Source organism: Pimephales promelas, chromosome 13 (assembly GCF_988280905.1).
Source record: "Pimephales promelas chromosome 13, fPimPro1.hap1.1, whole genome shotgun sequence".
Taxonomy (NCBI): Eukaryota; Metazoa; Chordata; class Actinopteri; order Cypriniformes; family Leuciscidae; genus Pimephales; species Pimephales promelas.
In genome coordinates, this window is record NC_142781.1 from 3,139,781 (window position 1) to 3,161,906 (window position 22,126).

The window sequence follows — 22,126 nt, forward strand, 5'->3', positions numbered from 1 at the left end:
GGTCCAAAAAAATGTGCGATTGAACAGTTCACAATAAGACCATTAGCATGCATTTAGAAAATAAATACACTCTCAGAAAAAAAGGTACAAAAGCTGTCACTGGAGCTGTACCCTTTCAAAAGGTACACTTTTGTACCTAAAGGCTGCATATTGGTACCTTAATGGTACATATTAGCACCTAAAATTTACATATTAGTGCCTAAAATGTACATATTGGCTCCTAAAATATACATATTACCACCTAAAATGTACATATTAACACATACAATGTACACTTTAGTACCTAAAATGTACATATTAGCACCTGAAATCTACATATTAGCACCTAAAATGTAAATATTGGCAGCTAAAATGTACATATTAGCACCTGAAATCTACATATTAGCACCTAAAATGTAAATATTGGCAGCTAAAATGTACATATTAGCACCTGAAATCTACATATTAGCACCTAAAATGTAAATATTGGCAGCTAAAATGTACATATTAGCACCTGAAATCTACATATTAGCACCTAAAATGTAAATATTGGCAGCTAAAATGTACATATTAGCACCTGAAATCTACATATTAGCACCTAAAATGTAAATATTGGCAGCTAAAATGTACATATTAGCACCTGAAATCTACATATTAGCACCTAAAATGTAAATATTGGCAGCTAAAATGTACATATTAGCACCTGAAATCTACATATTAGCACCTAAAATGTAAATATTGGCAGCTAAAATGTACATATTAGCACCTGAAATCTGCATATTAGCACCTAAAATGTAAATATTGGCAGCTAAAATGTACATATTAGCACCTGAAATATACATATTAGCACCTAAAATGTAAATATTGGCAGCTAAAATGTACATATTAGCACCTGAAATCTGCATATTAGCACCTAAAATGTAAATATTGGCAGCTAAAATGTACATATTAGCACCTGAAATATACATATTAGCACCTAAAATGTAAATATTGGCAGCTAAAATGTACATATTAGCACCTGAAATATACATATTAGCACCTAAAATGTAAATATTGGCAGCTAAAATGTACATATTAGCACCTGAAATCTACATATTAGCACCTAAAATGTAAATATTGGCAGCTAAAATGTACATATTAGCACCTGAAATCTACATATTAGCACCTAAAATGTAAATATTGGCAGCTAAAATGTACATATTAGCACCTGAAATCTACATATTAGCACCTAAAATGTAAATATTGGCAGCTAAAATGTACATATTAGCACCTGAAATCTACATATTAGCACCTAAAATGTAAATATTGGCAGCTAAAATGTACATATTAGCACCTGAAATCTACATATTAGCACCTAAAATGTAAATATTGGCAGCTAAAATGTACATATTAGCACCTGAAATCTACATATTAGCACCTAAAATGTAAATATTGGCAGCTAAAATGTACATATTAGCACCTGAAATATACATATTAGCACCTAAAATGTAAATATTGGCAGCTAAAATGTACATATTAGCACCTGAAATGGACAAAAGTTTACGTTTTGAAAAGGTACAGCCCCAGTGACAGCTTTTGTACCTTTTTTTTCTGAGAGTGTAGAACAATTTTGTTTTGATGCCGACTGTAAAAGACAGAAAACACTGATTCGACTTCAGACACATTAATGAAACAAAACAAGGTTTGAAAAAGCACATCTTAAGAACATGTGAAGAGTTCAAAAGCCTCTGAATGCCATTTGAAATGTTCTTCTTTAATGATGATTTTTGTCAAGCTTGTATATTTAAGTTCAGTAATTTCACTTAAATAACAATTAATAGGTAATTATCAAGTGAAATCACTTAAATATACAAGCTTGATAAAAATGATCATTCTAGAAGAAAATTTCAAATGGCACTTTTGAGGCTTTTGCATCTGAACTCTTCATGTACACACACACACACACACACACACACACACACTCTCTGTCTGAACAGGCATTCATCAGCCGGCTCTATAAACTTCCCTTGCACTTCAGTTGACTGAAACAAATCTTCTCCCTCATTTAGTAAATCAAAGCACTTTGTGCTCTACAATTAGCACAGATTAACGACTCTCTGATGCTCACACACACAGTTAAACTCATGACACACGTTCAGCCAAACCTGCCTGCTTATACTTTACCAAAAACCCTTCATTTCCTCATGATGAATGATGTTACTGCAATGTACTAACCCCGTGTGTGTGTGTGTGTGTGTTTTCAGATGTGTGCGGTGGGCTACCGCAGGGTGGACGGAACGCTGTACCGCGGAGTGTGTGAGCTCTGTCAATGCCACGGACATGCGGAGCGCTGCGATGACGTCACTGGACACTGCCTGGTAATGTGTGTGTGTGTGTGTGTGTCCTCATTGTTGAGGTGAAAGATGGTATTTTGTTATTTCTTCATTGTGAGTGTACAGATTGGACTTGCTTTGTCATTTCTGCTCTTGCTGTTTGCCCATAATAACAGAACTGCATTATAATAACACACACAATAACACAATCTGCTGTGAATGCACTTCATACAACCATTCCATTTCCTGTGTGTGTGTGTGTTGATCCGTGCCAGAGGTAATACACACAGGCCCAGTATCCACCTGATTTACATGCGTCTCATTTAAAATATATATATATATGAAGAGTTCAGATGCAAAAGCCTCTAAATGCCATTTGAAATTTTCTTCTTTAATGATGATTTTTATCAAACTTGTATATTTAAGTTCAGTAATTTCACTTAAATAACAATTAATAGGTAATTATCATTGCCATTTAAGTGAAATCACTGAACTTAAATATACAAGCTTGATAAAAATGATCATTCTAGAAGAAAATTTCAAATGGCACTTAGAGGCTTTTGCATCTGAACTCTTCATATATATATATAATTCAAATATAATATTTAGATTAACCTCCTGACATTTACCACACTTCACAGATTAATGAGAAATTAAATGTCAATTTAAAATGTTGACCTGTGTGTCACAAGTTTAATGTTACATTTTCTTGTGATTGGCAAAATCATACTGTAACCGATTTGCACAATCGAATTAGTTGATGAAAATAGCATTTTACAACAATGATCTTTAGTTTAACAGATTTTACCGATCTAAGCTCATGCTCTAAAGCTCATGGCGCAAGTGCACTTAGTACGAATCCACTTTTGCTAGTTTAACGAGCACTATGGCGGGTTCACTGTGATTGGATTGAACGCTTCTCTAGCGAGGAATCAGATCTGCTCGTGCATAAGGTTGTGTGTGTGTGTGAGAGGTTAAAGCGGGCAAGCAGACCATCTATGGGACAAGCCAGATTCCACCATGTCTTTATGTACACATTTTTATATTGCAATCCTTTTATTTTTCATATTTGGCTAGTGTGTGTGCTGCGCGTTCATGTGTGTGTAATAAGGGGAGTGGACATGCGTTGCGGACCCACCTGTAGGCGCACATTACTTACATGCTCATTAAATAATAAAACAAAACTTACGCTATTGACTTGCGCTATAAGGTTTTGTTGGTCAATGGCTCAGTCTATTTCAGTTCCTCAAAATACACCTCGTGTTCACACCAGCAGACCACAAATGGGCGCAAACGCATTTGCTATTTAACCCTCTGATGGTCCTCGGTCACTTCTGACTGAATAATTTTCTGTTTTGAATTATTAAAAATCACAGCTTCATCGGAAGGTTATGATACTTGATGACTTTTTTGGCATTTGGTATGTGAATTCAAAAAAAAAAAAAATTGCTAAGTGGTCATAAAAAAAAAAATAGTCACACTCGTGGTCTTCTCAGAATTCTCTGAAAACAAACACACTTTTATACACATACGCACCAATAAATTCAGACTACAAAAAATCTGTTTTGAATTTTTAAAAATCACAGCTTCATCGCAATGTTACGAAACTTGGTGACATTTCTGGCATTGGGTATGTGAACACACAAAAAAATTGAGTTCATGATCCGAGCATGCTAAGTGGTCGTAAAAAAATTACTGACGATTTTGGTCTTTGGTCAAAAATGACCCCCATAGGAAATGAATGGGAAATTGACAAAAACACAAAAATTCCCCATTTTTTATTTAATTTTTTTAATAAGAAATAGTTTTTGAGATTGTTTCAATTATATATTCAAATCCACCAAAAAAAAAAAAATGTGTTCATAAACATCTGGGGAATCCACATGCCTCTCCATAGAGAGCTGTACATATCATCTAGTGGTTACATCATGATTCTACGCTTTTTCTCTATACTGTATTCAGATGGTGCTAATTTTCTTCAAAAAATATTTTTTTCTGAAGGCCTAGACTCTATATTAAACTAAAATACTGCATTAATATAAAAAAAAAATATATATATATATATATATATATATAGAAAAAATATATATATATTTCCATTGAAAAAATAGACCATAAATATTGCAGAAATATTAATAAATTCAATTAAATTGTCTCAAAATACTAAATTAAAAAGAATAAACATTATAGAACAAAAATAAATTGCACTGATTTTACTGGGATGGAAGAAGTTTCATTTTTAGGCCTCCGGTCACTTCTGACCAGGAAGGCCCAGGACGTGACTCATAAAGGAAGACCATCGGAGGGTTAAACAGCGTTGCGCTGGACGTGAAAATGAAAACTGCGTCAGGCTGAAACTAGCACAACACGCCACATTGCGCTGGGTTTATAATAGGGCCCATTATGTCAACATTATTATGTTTTTATGATTTTAATTGTTGGACACATTCAGACAGTTTGTGATGTTTAAAAGTAGTTTAACTTGAGTTTATTCTAACAAAGCAGGCTATGGGGAACACAGTCACTGCCCCTTCTTCTGTGTCATTCTCTCTTCGGCAGGTCTTGTAGTAGTGTAAGCGCTACTCTACGTCTTTCATGAGGAAACAACTACGTCTGGGATTGTGGTGTACTCTTTCGTTTTCTCCAGTCAATTTTTTACCGGTCCAATCAGCGAACAGAGGGTGTGGCTTAGAACGAGGGCGCTGATGTCGTGCGCTAGTTTGAGTCGTCATACGTCACGAGCAAACGTCAGTGATTGGTTATGGCAAATCCAATAGTTTCAAACTTCAACAGAGCACCGCCCTCAAGGAAGTTAACGCTCGTCAACTCTCTCTACAAATGAAATGTCTCAAAGATGAAATATGCCCGCCGTCCCTCTGATCCATTAGCCTGACACTATGTGCCTCTGAAAGACTGATGAAAAGTGTGTGTCCCTGACAAGGAATCTTACTTTTTAAAGTTTGCTGTGTTAAAGGATTAGTTCACTTTTAAAAAAGCTTTTGCTGATAATTTACTCACCCCCATGTCATCCAAGATGTCCATGTCTTTCTTTCCTCAGTCGAAAAGAAATTAAGGTTTTTGATGAAAACATTCCAGGATTTTTCTCCATATAATGGACTTCAATGGGAACCGGATGGTTCAAGGGCCAAAAGACAGTTAATACCAGTTTCAGATGCAGCTTCAAATGTCTTTAAACGACACCAGACGATGAATAAGGGTCTTATAATGCGAAACGATCGGTTATTTCAAAACTTATTCCAAAAATGTAACTTTTCTAAGGACAAATGCTAGCCTTGCTCTATTCTGTGAGGCGCGTTTGTAACGTCACGTAATACGTAATTACGTTCAAAAGGTCACGGGCGACGTAGCCGGAAGAACAGAATCAAAATCGTCCGACATCGTTGTTTTTCCTTTTAATTCCTTTTTTGTAAACGGCGTTTGAGTTAGTTTTCACGTTCAACCTATGCGTTCAACTTGTAAACACTGACTCTGTACTTCCGGCTACGTCGCCCGTGACCTTTTGAACGTAATTACGTATTACGTGACGTTACAAACGCGCCTCACAGAATGGAGCAAGGCTAGCATTTGTCCTTAGAAAAGTTACATTTTTGGAATAAGCTTTGAAATAACCGATCGTTTCGCATGATAAGACCCTTATTCATCGTCTGGTGTCGTTTAAAGACATTTGAAGCTGCATCTGAAACTGTTATTAACTGTCGTTTGGACCTTGAACCGTCCGGTTCCCATTGAAGTCCATTATATGGAGGAAAATCCTGGAATGTTTTCATCAAAAACCTTAATTTCTTTTCGACTGAGGAAAGAAAGACATGGACATCTTGGATGACATGGGGGTGAGTAAATTATCAGCAAAAGTCTTTTTTCAAAAGTGAACTACTCCTCTAATAGTAAGTGAAGTTTAAGGTGGCTCTGACAGAATCTGCTGATGTTTTGTGTGTAAATGCTAACATACATCCATACCTCCATACCATAGCTTGTGTGTAAATGACTGTGTTTGTGTGTATCGTAGGGCTGTAGGGATCACACCATAGGGCCGAACTGTGAGCGCTGTGCTCCTGGTTATTACGGAGACGCCAGCAGGGGAACAGCGGACGACTGTCGGCCGTGTGCATGTCCTCTTCTGAGCCCTTCAAACAAGTATGTCAGCATGACATCATTCTACACCATTTTAACACTCACCATCATAGGTAATCGCTTCTCTGACTATAGTGACCAGTGTTGGGGAAACTGCTTCAACCTAACTTACCTAACGTAGTTAAGTAAGTAGTTAAGCTGTCGCGTAACAGTGGTTAGCTATAAACACGTAATCACTGCATATAACTATCTCAGTTAGGTTGATACCATAGAAGTTAAATGCACAAACTTACACTAAATGGGTTTGAAGACAGCCGTGCTTCTGTTGGCCTGCCGAAAAATATACTCTCAATAGACTTTTAATATGTTATTGACCAGATCCTCTACACTGATGCAGATCTAGTGTCTAGTATGGACTTACTTCTGCTAAATAGACACACAGCAGATCCAGGCAGGTGGAGCTGGGGAGGTGGAGGGGTTCAGAGGACGACTAGCTTACAGCAAACAATGAACGAGACGCCCATAAAAACTGAGCTGGACTCAAAATAGCCTATTACTTATTAATTTGGATGTTTTTGAATGCAAAAACCAAGCGAACGTCATAAGTTGACCTCAGACAATAATATAATAAAATTTTAAAAGCCAGTTCACTACCCCTTTAATAACATTTAATAGAAGTAGTAGAGCCAGAACGATATATTGGCCAGCCGATATTAGGCATTTTCCAAAATGTCGGTATCGGCAGTCATAATGGCCGATAAATGAATATTTAAAAAATAAAATAAAAACGGATGAAACACATTTTAATCATCTCTCCTCGGCCTGTTATATTGAAAATGTATGTTTTACAATTTGCAGTATGACGTTATCTATTGCTCATCATAGACTAGCTAACCACAAAGCTAGCTAATGCTACTATCATCAGTGGAAGACCGATAACGTTAACATGAATGAGCTTGGAAACCACAATGAACTTTTTCTGCCTAAATAAAGTAATGATTACTGTATTTATAACTAGCATATCTCTAGTTACAATCAAGTTATACTTGCGAGGATTGAACATTTAGACATAGAGAAAAAGTATCAAACGTATCTTGTGCAGAAAAGTTAGCTTTTCTTTTACACGTGTGTGAAATCCAACAATATTTAATACAAAAATAAATAAATCGGCCGATATATCGGATTTTAAAACCCAAAAATATTTGTATCGGTATCGGCCTTCAAAATCCTTTATCGGTCGGGCTCTAATAGTTAGTAAGGTAGTTGTTAAGCTTATTGGGTGGATTAAGGGATGTAGAATATGATCATTCAGAATAAGGCTTTAATAGGTACTAATAAACAGCATATATCCTAGTAATATGCATGCTTAACTAGTTAATAGAGATAACTGGACCCTAAACTAAAGTGTTACCAAAACCAGTTGAGAGCATCTTATTTTTAGCATGATGGCATCTATAAGGAGCTACTCTGTAGCTGGCTCGAGATTTCCGCACTAGGCTAATATTGGCTGTAGCATGCTAGTGGCTAATCCAGAAAGAGTTGGCGTGTCCCAGAATGCAACAGCTGAACATTCCACATCTAGTGGGCTAAAGAAAGCGTGGCTCTCCTCCTGCCCTCAGCATTCCCAGCATGCCCGTCAGCCAGGGTACTGTGTCGTCTGAAATAGCCATGCAGTCATTCTGCTAGAGCTAATGGCAGAGCCTGACGCTCACCTCGCTGCTAAGGGTTTGCTCACCTGCTAGAACCAGAGCGAGTGCTTATGATGTTTTTGATTCGCTGCTCTTTTGTTTTTGTCTTTGTCCCCTTGTTGGCTCAAAAACACCGTAGTTTCAGTCCCACGTGCCACGTCGACGGCGGGGGTGAGGTGATCTGCGATCAGTGCCGGCCGGGTTACGCCGGAGCGCGCTGTGACAGGTAAGACTACGAGGTTTTACATCCAGACTCTTGCATTTTAGCACAAAACTAAGTGGGGGTAAGTTGTGCCACATTTCACTCAAGTTTGTCTTCTATTCAGAGAGAAACAAGACACTGGTTACCCTTCCTAAAAATTGCCTAATTATACTTTATATGTAGTAAAGGTTCAAATATCAATGCACTAGGACTGTAGTATACTTGTAAGTGTACTATTTCAATACTAAATTGGCCCACTTTTTAGTGTATTGAAGTAGTGTGATAATAGTAAAATTAATATAGTAAAATAGATAATAGAAAAAATTGAATACGCAATTGGTTACAACTATGTTTTTCATTTTTACTATATGTCAAGGAGGGTATACGGACAGTTTACTAGTTAAATACTTTTTTAGTTTATGAACATATACTTTGAAGTAAAACTTCCAATCTACTAGTTTACTGAAAGCATACTTGCATGGTTTCTTTAAGTGAACATACTTATAGTTTATTTTCAATATATTATTTTAGCATGTTAATTACGTATACTACTATGTTCCTATTAAAGTCTTAATCTTAATACACTAAAAAGTGGGCCAATTTAGTATTGAAATAGTACACTTGCAAGTATACTACAGTATTTGAACCTTTACTACATATAAAGTATAATTGTACAGCACTATGGTCAACTCTGTTGTTTTATTCAGTGCTTTATAAATAAATTTGAATTTGAATTAATTGTTATATTGTTATATATGTTTTTTGGAAATAAAACTCTATTTTACCTGTTATGATGTGCTCTTTCTGGTCACATGGCACAAATCATGCACATAAATATACTAAATTAAGGATGCAATACAGCTCACCCACTAGCACATCTTACCCCACTCTAGCCTACTAATTGTTTCTAACTTTAATTACTAAAGATTGTCATTTTCATCATGATTAATTGTTTGAAATAATTGATGGTTTGACATGATCCCGTGGTGTCCCATAATTGTTGTTTTACTGTTATTATGGCTTCACGGTATCACTTTTACAGAGCTATTTTACATCTATAATCCTGAAATGGTTTTACAATTAAACTAAATAAATACATTTAAGAAATCTCCACATCTTTAAGAGAGATCATTTTCCATGTGAAATGTAATGTCGTACTGGGAAAGTCCTAAACTGGGTTAAAATCTGAAGTTTGTGTAATTGTGCTCCTGACTTTCATTGCCAAAATGTAGACAACATAAGAAATGGTGATTAGAAACACTTTAGGGTAACACTTTACTTGAAGGGGTGTGCATAAGACTAACATGACACCTTCATAATCATTCAGGTTTTATGCATGTTTATGACAACTGTCATTAAGTGTCATTCGCTCAGTTATAATGCAAATGTAATGTCTTTGTTATGACACCTTGACATAAACCAACACATATAACCTGTCAGTGTCTTTCTCATGACAAATTGACATTACTAAGACAAAAGAACCTGTCATAAACATGACATAGCAGATTAATGATCAAACTCAAGAAAATACTTAGCTTTATGGGTTAACATTACATTAAACTGTCATGTGGTTGGTTTTGACATTGGCTGTCATGAGGCATTATAACTGTGTCATGAATATGACAGCCAATGTCAAAACCAACCAATTTCATTGGCTACAGAATCAGACCAATGATGATAAAGTGGTTTCTTAAGTTTGATAATGAATCTGCTATGTCATGTTTATGACAGGTTGTGTTGTCTCAGTAATGTCAAGTTGTCATGACAAAGACACTGACAGGTTATGTATTGGTTTATGTCAAGGTGTCATAACAAAGACATCTCAAACAATGTTGTATTTGCATTACAAATGTCATAACTGAGCGAATGACACTTAATAACAGTTGTCACAAACATGCATAAACCTCCTTCATGTCAGACTTATGCGCACCCCGTCAAGTAAAGTGTTACTGAAACAATCTAATGAGTATAATTAAAATATTTAAATGTAACTTTTATGCTTGTTAGAGTATCACATTTTTAGCTACACAATCGTAAACTCTTGAAATCAACATCATCTGAGCACTATGACACAGACAGTTATGCATTTGGCAGATTGCTTTTATCCAAAGCGACATTGATTCAGCATATTCATTTGATCACTTCATGCATTCCCGGGGAATCGAACTCTTGACCTTGGATTGGCTAACGTCATGCTCTAATGCTCTAATGCTTAAGCGTTATGCTTATGTCAAAATCACTTCTGAAATCATTTGAGTTAGGATGTCCCCTGAAAATGCAATGCAACACCAATGCAGCTTACTGTGTGCATGTAAAAGCCTACCCCGGCGTCCGAAAATGACTATTTCCATACTATAAAGTAGGTGACAAACTGTATGTGATCCAAATGTGTAGTATTCATAAATCAGTAGGCAAAAAGTACCTGTATGGCCAACTACTAGATTCTGTAAGCACATATGATAGACACTTTACTCTCCAACAAGGCCAAGGGAGAAGATTTGTGGATGACAGTTACAGTAGGTCTTTCTTTAAAACTAAGTTTTTGTTAAAAGAAAATTAAATACTGTGAAAATTGACTGTGATTTTTCCTCTTGGGCGCATGAACTCCCCGTAGGCCAGTGAGAACGCGGGGCAGTGATGACGATATACAACAGTTGTAGGCGCCAAAACAGTTGTGAATTATTAGTTGACAGTCAGTATGGATTCAGACCCAACAGGTCTACATCAATGGCAATAATGGAGTTAATTGAAAACATTACCAGTGCTATAGATAAGAAACAAAGTGGGAGTATTTATTGATTTAAAAAAAAAAAAGCCTTTGACACAATTGATCATAGATTGTTCATTACTAAATTGGAAAAGGATGGAGTTGTATTAGACTGGATGAAAAGTTACATAAGACTTCAATTTGTTCAGATAGGGGAGTGCAGATCTGATTACGTGGACATCACCTGTGGAGTACCACAGGGGTCAATACTGGGTCCAAAATGATTCATTTTGTACATAAATGACATACACTGTAAAAACGAATATGCTTTATCTAATCAATAAAATTGTGGCAACAGATTACAAGCAATATTATTTATTAAATTGAACAAATTAGAATTGAGTAATAGTTAATCAAATTAATATTCTAATTAATTCTAATTTGTACAATTTAATTGATAATATTGCTTGTAATATGTTGCCACAATTTTATTGATTAGATAAAGAATATATTTTTTTTTCAGTGTACGTAGGGTGACCAACCTCTTAAAATGAGTTATTTTTGTATTTGTATTGGGGAAAATCTTAAGCACCTTTTGGAGGTGGTCGGAAATAAAAAAGTTAAAAATATGGTTTGACTTAAACTATCGATAAATGTTGATAAAACCAAATTCATGCTTTTTAGTAACCTTAAAATGTACACCCACTAAAGGTATTGATTAATGTTAAAATTAGGGCTGTGCAAAAATTAATTGCGATTAATCGCATCCAAAATAAAAGTCTGTGTTTACATAATATATTTGTGTGTGCTGTATATAATTATTTTGTATATATAAATACACACACATGCGTGTGGAAATTTAAGAAAATGTGTTATTCATATATAAAATATTTATATTTATATAATATAGATTATACATTTATATATATATATACAGAATTTAAGCGCAAATAATTCTTAAATATATACATGCATGCATAGGTATTTATATATACAAAATAATTACATACAGCACACACAAATATATTATGTAAACACAGACTTTTATTTTGGATGCGATTAATCGCAATTCATTTTTGCACAGCCCCAGTTAAAATACAAAGAGTGCATGTATACACATTTTTTGGGTGTGATTTTGGATCGCAAAATTAGTTGGAAACCCCATATCAAACCTTCCGTAACGTCAGTTATCATGCAAGGTTTATGGTACACCCCAAACAAGTGAATTTATAGGTGCAAATCCTCGAATTGCTTGGGTTGCTTGTATAGGCCACACACCCCTGCAGTGTTCCCATTCTCATTTAACCTGTGTGTGTGTTGTGCTGAACAACAGCGACTTACAGAGTCTGTAATCTGTTCGAGTAGATACGCAAACAAATCTTAATCTCTAGGCCAAAGGGATCTCTGTTCCAGTGTGATATGAAATCAAAATCTGGCATAAGTTGGAGCAAATGGCTTAATCCTCTGTGGTCAGTGCGAACGCAGTCGAGCACAAAGCAGCTCTCGGCTCTGGCACTGGTGGTGGCACGTCTTAATTTCATTAGCATCAGAAACCACTCAGCTCATCTATCATGCGCAATATTCCATCAGTCGCTCTGTTTATTTCTCTTTCTCAAGTCTTCACGTTCCCCCAGTGGGCATCGTTCTTTCCCGCACTCTGCAGATTGGTATGCTGATGGGTTAGCATTAGCATATGCTGCATTGTGGGTAGGTTTGCGTTGGCTCTGTATGCGGACTAAATCACAGTGGTGTTGTGGAGAACGGCGTCTAGGTGGGAGAAAGGTCTCGGCTCTTCTGTGACCCTGAAACAGATGGAGAGGGACTGGTGCAGTGCCAGTGCTGGTACACGCTAGCTGGCACCAAAGCTCTGAGCCGCGCTGAGCCATTAGCAGAAAACGAGGTGGAGGGAACAGAAACCAGGGAGCTGGACGTGTGTTCTGGAGAGAAAGTTCGAGAGTTAATGGAAAGGTTTCTCGTTCTGGGAAGAGCCAGGGACAAACGCACATTAATGGGGCGAGATGGGACCGATCCATCAGCGGAGATCAGACGGAGCTCAAACCCAGTCTGTCTCCGGAGACCCTCGCTGAAAGAGATGTGAAGGACATCACACAAACTCAGTCAGGCGGTGCACGTCGCTCTTAAATGCGTTCCTGAAAACGTATCGTGTCTGGGCCGTCCGACAGGGAAGTGAGATCAACTGGAGAGCAGTTAGAGACTGTCGCTTCTCACGTCCCAATGGCGTTTCAAAGGAGATCTCAAGGATGCACTCATTGTAGAGATCTCAGGACGCAAAATGCATTGAATGCCTAAGTACATTTGGTGCCATTGGTTTCTACGATCTACTTGAGCCAATGTTTCCATCGACATGTTTTTATCCGAATTAAGTGATTAAATTATTGATTTATTTGGTTGATTTATACGTAATAAGCAGGATCATATATAGCGAAGCGGTTGTTAGAGCGAATACAACCCGTTCAACGACCGCCTCGCATAAATGATCCCATACATATGTCGCCATCAGCTGGCACATAAGCATTGTTAGGCTTCAACTTGTGAATTTGTTGGTAGATGGAGCGATCCGTTTTGTCTAGCAAAGGTTTGCTTGAATGTTGTTCGATTCAGTGCGAAAAATGAATGGAAACACCTTAAAGGATTAGTTCACTTTTGAAAAAACTTTTGCTGATAATTTACTCACCCCCATGTCATCCAAGATGTCCATGTCTTTCTTTCCTCAGTCGAAAAGAAATTAAGGTTTTTGATGAAAACATTCCAGGATTTTTCTCCATATAATGGACTTCAATGGGAACCGGACGGTTCAAGGTCCAAACGATAGTGTTAATAACAGTTTCAGATGCAGCTTCAAATGTCTTTAAACGACACCAGACGATGAATAAGGGTCTTATCATGCGAACGATCGATTATTTCAAAGCTTATTCCAGAAATGTAACTTTTCTAAGGACAAATGCTAGCCTTTCTCCATTCTGTGAGGCGCGTTTGCAACGTCACGTATTACGTAATTACGTTCAAAAGGTCACGGGCGACGTAGCCGGAAGTACAGAGTCAGAGTGTTTACAAGTTGAACGCATAGGTTGAACGTGAAAACTAACTCAAACGCCGTTTACAAAAAAGGAATTAAAAGGAAAAACAACGATGTCGGACGATTTTGATTCTGTACTTCCGGCTACGTCGCCCGTGACCTTTTGAACGTAATTACGTATTACGTGACGTTACAAACGCGCCTCACAGAATGGAGCAAGGCTAGCATTTGTCCTTAGAAAAGTTAAATTTTTGGAATAAGCTTTGAAATAACCGATCGTTTCGCATGATAAGACCCTTATTCATCGTCTGGTGTCGTTTAAAGACATTTGAAGCTGCATCTGAAACTGTTATTAACTGTCGTTTGGACCTCGGTTGGACCTGGTTCCCATTGAAGTCCATTATATGGAGAAAAATCCTGGAATGTTTTCATCAAAAACCTTAATTTCTTTTCGACTGAGGAAAGAAAGACATGGACATCTTGGGTGACATGGGGGTGAGTAAATTATCAGCAAAAGTTTTTTCAAAAGTGAACTAATCCTTTAAAATGATTTGATACCAATTTGATCGCAAAACAGCATGTGACGTCATTACGTACAGGTTTTTATTCGCTTTAAAGCCGTTGGATGGAAACACACTTTCACCAGATTTATTCGCATGTGTTTTTTTACCGAACTTCAGGTAATTCGATTGACAAGTGGATGGAAAGATGGCTACTGTCTCATTTGTGCCTTTTTTTAGTCGAGAAACGTCTGAGATAAGGGTGATATTTGAAGAAACTTAAGTACTCTACATCTTTCAACAGGGCCGTAACCACCGTACAAATTGAAGAGGAAACATCAGTTCTGGTGTTCAGATTAGCAGTCTACAAATATGTGATTTTCACTGGTTGAATCTTGAATTATTACATTTAGTCCCCAAACAAATCCTTAATGTGTGCTTACATCCTTGGCCAGCGGTGAACAGCGGCTCTCTTCGAAAGGAAACCTTTGCAGAATATGAGACAGACATCATTTTCATCTAAGCAAATCAAATGAACTCTATCCAATATCTGTAGAGCCGCACTGAGTGCTACCAAAGCCTGTAAAGCTTGTTTTATTAGAGTACACAGATTAAAGATGAGCAACAATTACCACAATTGCTGCTTCCTTCAATATTGAAATATTTCTCTCTTTTCTTAAGAGGCGTCTTTCAAAGACTGGTGAAATAAATTGCTGATCTAAATTCCACATGCATTAACAACAGAGTCCGTTAGATTCCATTCATGTTTGTAGTTTATTACCTGTAGTTTATAAGCCAATCTTTTTTGTCTGTGTGCATTGGGTTCTGTCTAGATTGATTACTATAAATGTGGTCCTAGTCATGTAAATTAGACTTCAAGGTGATACTCGTTAGTTCACTCCTGCTAACCATTTTACCATTTATGCCAATTGTCTATAGGACTGCATCCCCAATGTATAAAAACAGAAATCACTTACTACACTATGTAGGGCAAAGGTTTGGCATTGGGCCCCAAAAAAAAATCACCAATAGATGTATATACGAACATAGATAATTTAAGAAATGAATTGATGATAAATGCAACTAGAATTGTGACAGTGTGTTTTGTTACTGGCAGTGAGCTGTTACTCTGTGTTAACCAGAGGTGGGACACTTGCCATTATATATTTTAAAACAATAATATCTTAGAAAAGACCTTAAGTAATATTGACAAACTATATATCATTTGAAAGCTTACAATCTCTAGTTTCCATATTTGGTGACTGATTTTCAAAATAATTTACACACGAGCCGTAATTTATCAATTTGCAAGAATAATATTTTCATACTCATAAAGCGTGTTCAGACCTTTATTTTGAAAGAGCAATGAACATGAAAAATCATGAAAAAAAGTTAGAAACCTCAGTTTGATTTCATGCCAAGAGTTCAAAAGATAGCATCCATTCAATTATTTTAGAAAAAAAGGTCTGAAAATGTTTTAAATATTACGGAAAAAAAAATAGATTCACCATTTGTGTTATGGCAATAAGCTATAACGCGCATGCGTGTGCTTTGTATGTGATTCCTAGAGGTTGAATTCATATCAAAATCTGCCAAACTACCCATACTACTTCTGAATAGGATTTCTACTTCATAAATTGTGTGAAATTTGTGAAAATAATGGTTCATATCACTCAAAACACGAATGGAAATGGAGACGCCCTTATATGGGCAGTAATGGAGTCTGGTTGTGCCCTAGTGGAAGCGTTCGGTACTGCGCCCAAACAAAATCTCACTGAAAGCTCATTTTTTGAGATATCAACCTAAAATTTGAAACACAACTTGTTCAGATTTTTGCCTTTGATTTTTCTGCAGTTTTAGAGTAGCCCAGGTTTTGAAAATATATATTTTACATAAAATATGAATAATTAATTTTTTTTACATTGTACATTTCTATAAACTCAAACTTCTATAACTTTTTTTCTGTTTCACTTTCCTAATTTATTTCACTTCGAGAAAAATCTGCCAAATGTCTTCTTTAAAACGAGACCAATCTTAAGTCTATATTCCAAAGCATTCTTGAATTACAACCATTTAAGATTGAAATGAGCATTTCCATGTCTATTCAAAAAAGGGGGGGTGACAGTTAAGAGGTTAACCTGTAGTTGGACCGTCATCAACAAAAAGCCACGTGTGTGGCAGTGTCCGGGTTTTGCACTGGATAAATTAATAAAGCAGTACTGATGAGTCAAGATTGTAGAATATGCGATCAGTTGATTTAATTATAGAATATCCAATAGGTTGTGCTGTGATTTTTGTCTAAATAAATCCCCATGTTTTCAGCGCTGATGCGGTGGTGACGCATTAATGTAACCAGAGGGTGGCGCTGCCAATAACGACATAACAGCTGTCACAAAGAACCAGCAAAAGTAATGTTTATGAATGTTTCAAATATAGCAAGGACACATTTTAATTGTTTATTAATAAACTAGTGTTTTCTGTGTCAGTGTAGGCTGCAATAGTGACCGCAAATGAGCGTGCCTATAGAGAAATGCATATTTCTTACGGATTGCATAGCCTGTTTCTTTTTCGTTCGTTTTTCGTTATATATATGTATATATAAATTAGGGCTGTCAGTTTAACGCGTTATTAACAGCGTTAACGCAAACCCATTTTAACGGCGTTAATTTTTTTTATCGCGCGATTAACGGTCTTTTTTGTCCAAGCAAACTTTGTATTTTTTTCACATGCTTTTGCAACAGGACGCGGCATGCGTCCAATCCATTTTAGCGTCTTGCGCTCGTCATCCACTCAAAGCTGGCTCGCAAGCCCAAACGTGTGTTTGCGGTGTGCCTGTTGTTTTGTTTCCGGTCTAGATCCGCTTGGTCGAAAAAGCAACAAAACGTCCTCGCGCGGTGCAAGCCATTGAAATGAATGGGTTTCAGAGCGCAGCGCGAGGACGTTTTGTGCCGCACACACTCGTTTCGGCTTGCGAGCTGGCCAAATAACGTTACGTTTTGAGTGGATGACGAGCGCGAGACGCCGAAATGGATGCCCTAACATTCTGAATGGAAAGTTTACTTTTAAAAAGTTGCCAAATTGTCCCATTGACAAGACCAAGCGATCTGTGTGTTTTGTCGTTGTGAACTGAGCTATCATCATCGCAGCACGTCCAGTCCGAAACACCACTTGATGATGGCCAAGCAAACACACACACACACACACACAGATGATGCGAATTCTCCGCCCCCTCGTCAATATCAGGACCTCGTCAGTATTTCTTTCACCCTTTTATTGATAGACAGTGTTACATTGTGTGAGAGATTATTTATATATGTTAGTGTGAAATTGAGCACTATTCCAATGTTATTTTCAATAATAATAATAAAAAAACAAGCCACTAAACAAGCCAATCCACTTTTCCATGTTGATGAGAGCATTAAAATGAGAAAAAAATAATGTAACAAAAAGAAATCGAAAGACATTTAGAATAGATAAAAATGTGCGATGAATCGCGAGTTAACTATGACATTAATGCGATTAATCGCGATTAAATATTTTAATCGTTTGACGGCACTAATATAAATCTCTTTTACACTGAGAATTATTCCTTGGCATCCTCACGTAAACTGTATTGTTTGCATGCTGAACGTAAGTTACACGTCGTGTGCAGAGCGATGCTAACATTTAAGTGGCTAGTGAGAGAATATGTCACTATTAAAGAGCCTAAAGAGGAAAGCTGACAGCGAAAATAGAGCAAACTAAGAAGAATGGAAAGACAACTATGTGTTTATCCACCTCGTTTTGTGAATGCAAAGCCAGTCACGAAGCGATCCACAGACTCTTTTGAATCTCGTTCAGAACTTTTCAAATTAAAAGCTCAACATTGCTGCAAAAAATGTTCTCATACTTTTATTTTGAAGGAGTGGTGCCTGAGTAATGGTGCGTTTATGTCATCGTAAAGATCATATTCACGAGTTGAGCGAACGTGAACGCCACCACAATGCCGTAAATACCAATGGGGAGATCTTTACGAGTTGAACGCACATCAGCAATACGAGTGGGGAGCTTGGGATTTTCTTTAAGCGCCGATCTGAACGAGTCGGGGGCTTGTCACTGAGAAAATTGCGGAATACACACAATACTTCAAGGTATTTAGCAGTGATATTGCTAGACTTTTCTATTTACAGTGAAGTAAACTAATTGCCTGCTCAGAATATGATGACATTATAATATACAAATGTAATATGTAATGATAAAATTTGCAGTGGCTTCATAAATTAATTAAAAACATAAAAAACCAAAGGACAACTGATGCTGATTTGAACTCACATGTCGTCATAAGTACGGGCTGCATGTAAACGAGAACAAAACAGCCATTAGCTGTTTTCCAGCAATACGTCACTTTCTGGTGTCCATGTAAATATAAATAGCTCAGAGCAGTTACGCTGCAGTTGTGCAAGCTCTGTGGTCTAAACAGGTCTAATATTTATCATCCCGCCCCCCCCTGCTTCATTCATACTCTATATGTGTTTATTGTGGAGTGTGCTGTGTAGAAACAGTAATGGGCTTAATGATTTAAGGAGAGACTGTTCGGTTTAAGAATCAATGACCCACGACAGAAAAAACCTTTTTTCACTGACCTAATTCAGCTCAGTCCCTCCATGGCGCCTGGTTCTGCTCTGAAATAGAGTGCTTATGTTTAGGCCCTGCGTGCCCATCGACACCTGAAACAGCGAGCCAGAGAGAGCAGGCTGAGGGTGAAGGGTGAAGAGAGGAAGGAAATAAGTTTGGAGCAGTCCCAGGTTTTTTGTTTTTTTTAGTAATTGTTCCCTGGTGTGCAGACAGACTGGAACTTGGCCATATATATATGGCCTGGGTTAAAGACACCTGGCCCGAGTCATCAGTGCTTAAGATGGCTCTCTCACAGCAGAGCTAATGACAGGAGAAATGATGAGCTGGCACCAGACAGACAAGAAGAGCCAGCCTTCAATAGTCACTTACACTTACCCTATAAAGGGGACCGAAACAGTGCAGCGGTGACAGTCTGGCTGTTTTAGGGGCATGGGGATTATTTTATTTATTTTTATTTTTTTGAACACTAGGTGGGGGCTTTTACATTTAACCAAATATTGGCATAATGGGCTATATGCACGCACAAGTTCCGCATTTGACGTAAGGATGCTCGTCCATTTCCGGTTGTGGAGATTTAAGCGGAGGAGAACCGAGGAAAACGGGATTATGGCAGAGTCTTCAAAATTTACTGTCCTCCCGTCTTTGAAACGAAACGTTCATACATTTAGATGTAATTTTATATATAGTTATGTGTATTTAATATAATTAAAAAAAAAAAAAGGAGCATGAACACAACGAGGGGTGTCTGTTTTATCTGTTTTTATGACTAACGTTTCTTTTGTATAACCATGGAGTATAAAATTCAATATAAATTCTCGGTATTGCATTGGACTCTACGATCGGCGGAAGTTATCGAGCGCCCTTAATCCTTCACCGGAAATACCGACGTGCATAGAGCCCATTTACTAACTAATATTTATGCCCAATGACTTGTCCAAATTTATCAAAGGGTCATTATTGTTGTTCTGCCATATTACTCTAATTAAAACCCTCATTTTAGATAGATAGATAGATAGATAGATAGATAGATAGATAGATAGATAGATAGATAGATAGATAGATAGATAGATAGATAGATGGATAGATAGATAGATAGATAGATAGATAGATAGATAGATAGATAGATAGATAGATAGATAGATAGAGTGATAGATAGAGTGATAGATAGAGCGATGGAGCGATAGATCTAGATGTGGCCTAGTTGGTTGGTCTACTAAATAGTAGGGCTGGGTAATAAATATCGATTTCTCGATATTAATCGATTCTCATTTTTACGAACCGATATCGATTCTTAAATCTCAAGAATCGATTAGTCATCCTGTTTCATTTGAATGAATAAAACATGTATCGCGGCTGCGCGCATCCAAAAAAATCGCAATAATCTTTGTCTTTTGTTACTATTGATATAAACAAAGTCTCAATTTTCAAATTACGTCCATTTTCTTTAGAAATTCAAAAGCATAAATAGCGTTTTGGCGCTGTGGCGTGAGATCGCTCTGGAGAAGCAGCAGCGCTGATCTCTCTTCCGGCTTAATAATACCAGTCACAGCGCCAAATAAACATGAATGAGCATCTGAAAGTGAGTTAAAGATAGAGTACAACTTATCGAAATCCGTATCATGTCACATTGATTCGCTCAATCAGCGTTTCAACCGTGGAAAGACGTCAGTTAAACAGCTTGTAATCAATGTCATGTATCGTCATATTTACCTCAGAAAACCCACATAAACTCGTTAGTCAGCTAGAAAAAATAACTCTAGAGAGGAGCATTTTGCTAAATATATACACCATATTACATATGAATTAATAATAATTAATTCGTTACATTTATATAGCGCTTTTCTGGACACTCAAAGTGCTTCACATAGAAGGGGGGGATCTCCTCAACCACCACCAATGTGCAGCATCCACCTGGATGATGCGACGGCAGCCATATTGCGCCAGAACGCTCACCACACACCAGCTTTCTGGTGGAGAGGAGACAGTGATGAAGCCAATTGGTGTATATGGGGATGATTAGGAGGCCATGATGGACAGAGGCCACTGGGCAAATTTGGCCAGGATGCCGGGGTTACACCCCTACTCTTACGAAAGACATCCTGGGATTTTTTATGACCACAGAGAGTCAGGACCTCGGTTTAACGTCTCATCCGAAGGACGGAATGCATTATATGCATTATAATCTTAATGTTCTTCAATATTTAATGCATATTTGAATAAATCTGGCAAGTTTTTATGACAGCCACCATTTAAATGTTTATATTTCATATAATCTTCTTATTATAAATATAAATGAAAGTGTAATTTAAGTGTTTGTATAGCTACAAAACATTATTACCTTCACATTAGGCTAATGAAGTCTATAGGCTACAACTAGACTCCCATAGTTTACAGCATATTGAATCGAAAATCGAATACCAATCGATATTGAATTGAATCGAAATCGAATCGAATTGTGAAATTTGTCTCAATACCCAGCCCTACTAAATAGGACCTAAGACAGAGCCTTGTGGTACTTATCTTTTATCCCGAGACAGCTCATAAACCAATCAAGTGTTCAGGTTAATGAGATAATTAAGTGATGATTGAGTATTAGTGATGAACACCTGCTGTTAACAAGCATAATCACTGAAGGAAAGAGAAACACGAGAACTACGACTGACTTCAGCCACAGACTTACATTAAATCAGATGAAGAGAAAAGAATCTCAAGATCTCAGCAGAGGAGGATTAAACGACTCATTACCAGCTTCACTTATTACTAACCAGACTGACTTTATTTAATTAAATCAACAGTTGGTCAGTGTTTGCTTTAGTTGAGCATCCTCGTCCCCCAAGTTGAGGGCAGTATCCTATTTTTTATAGCAAGATAAATTCTCCTTTGGGAGGCAGTTGGGCTACAGAGCGTTGTTATTAGAGGAGAATAAAGATAAGGGTTGGCTCCCTCCCTCAAATATATTTAGAAGTAGAGCTGACAGATGATCGTCTATGATAGT

The 22,126-nt window shown here is 37.1% G+C and overlaps 1 protein-coding gene across 4 annotated transcripts in view; it reads left to right on the forward strand.

The window, feature by feature from the left end:
* lama2 (laminin, alpha 2) overlaps nt 1-22,126 on the forward strand; it is a 303,798-nt gene that overhangs the window by 147,281 nt on the left and 134,391 nt on the right. For all 4 annotated transcript variants that reach the window (XM_089118335.1, XM_089118333.1, XM_089118331.1 and 1 more), the window contains exons 16-18: nt 2,223-2,336; nt 6,319-6,446; nt 8,211-8,297. In XM_089118335.1, the coding sequence (XP_088974461.1) occupies nt 2,223-2,336; nt 6,319-6,446; nt 8,211-8,297 (329 nt within the window). The remainder of the gene's footprint in view (nt 1-2,222; nt 2,337-6,318; nt 6,447-8,210; nt 8,298-22,126) is intronic.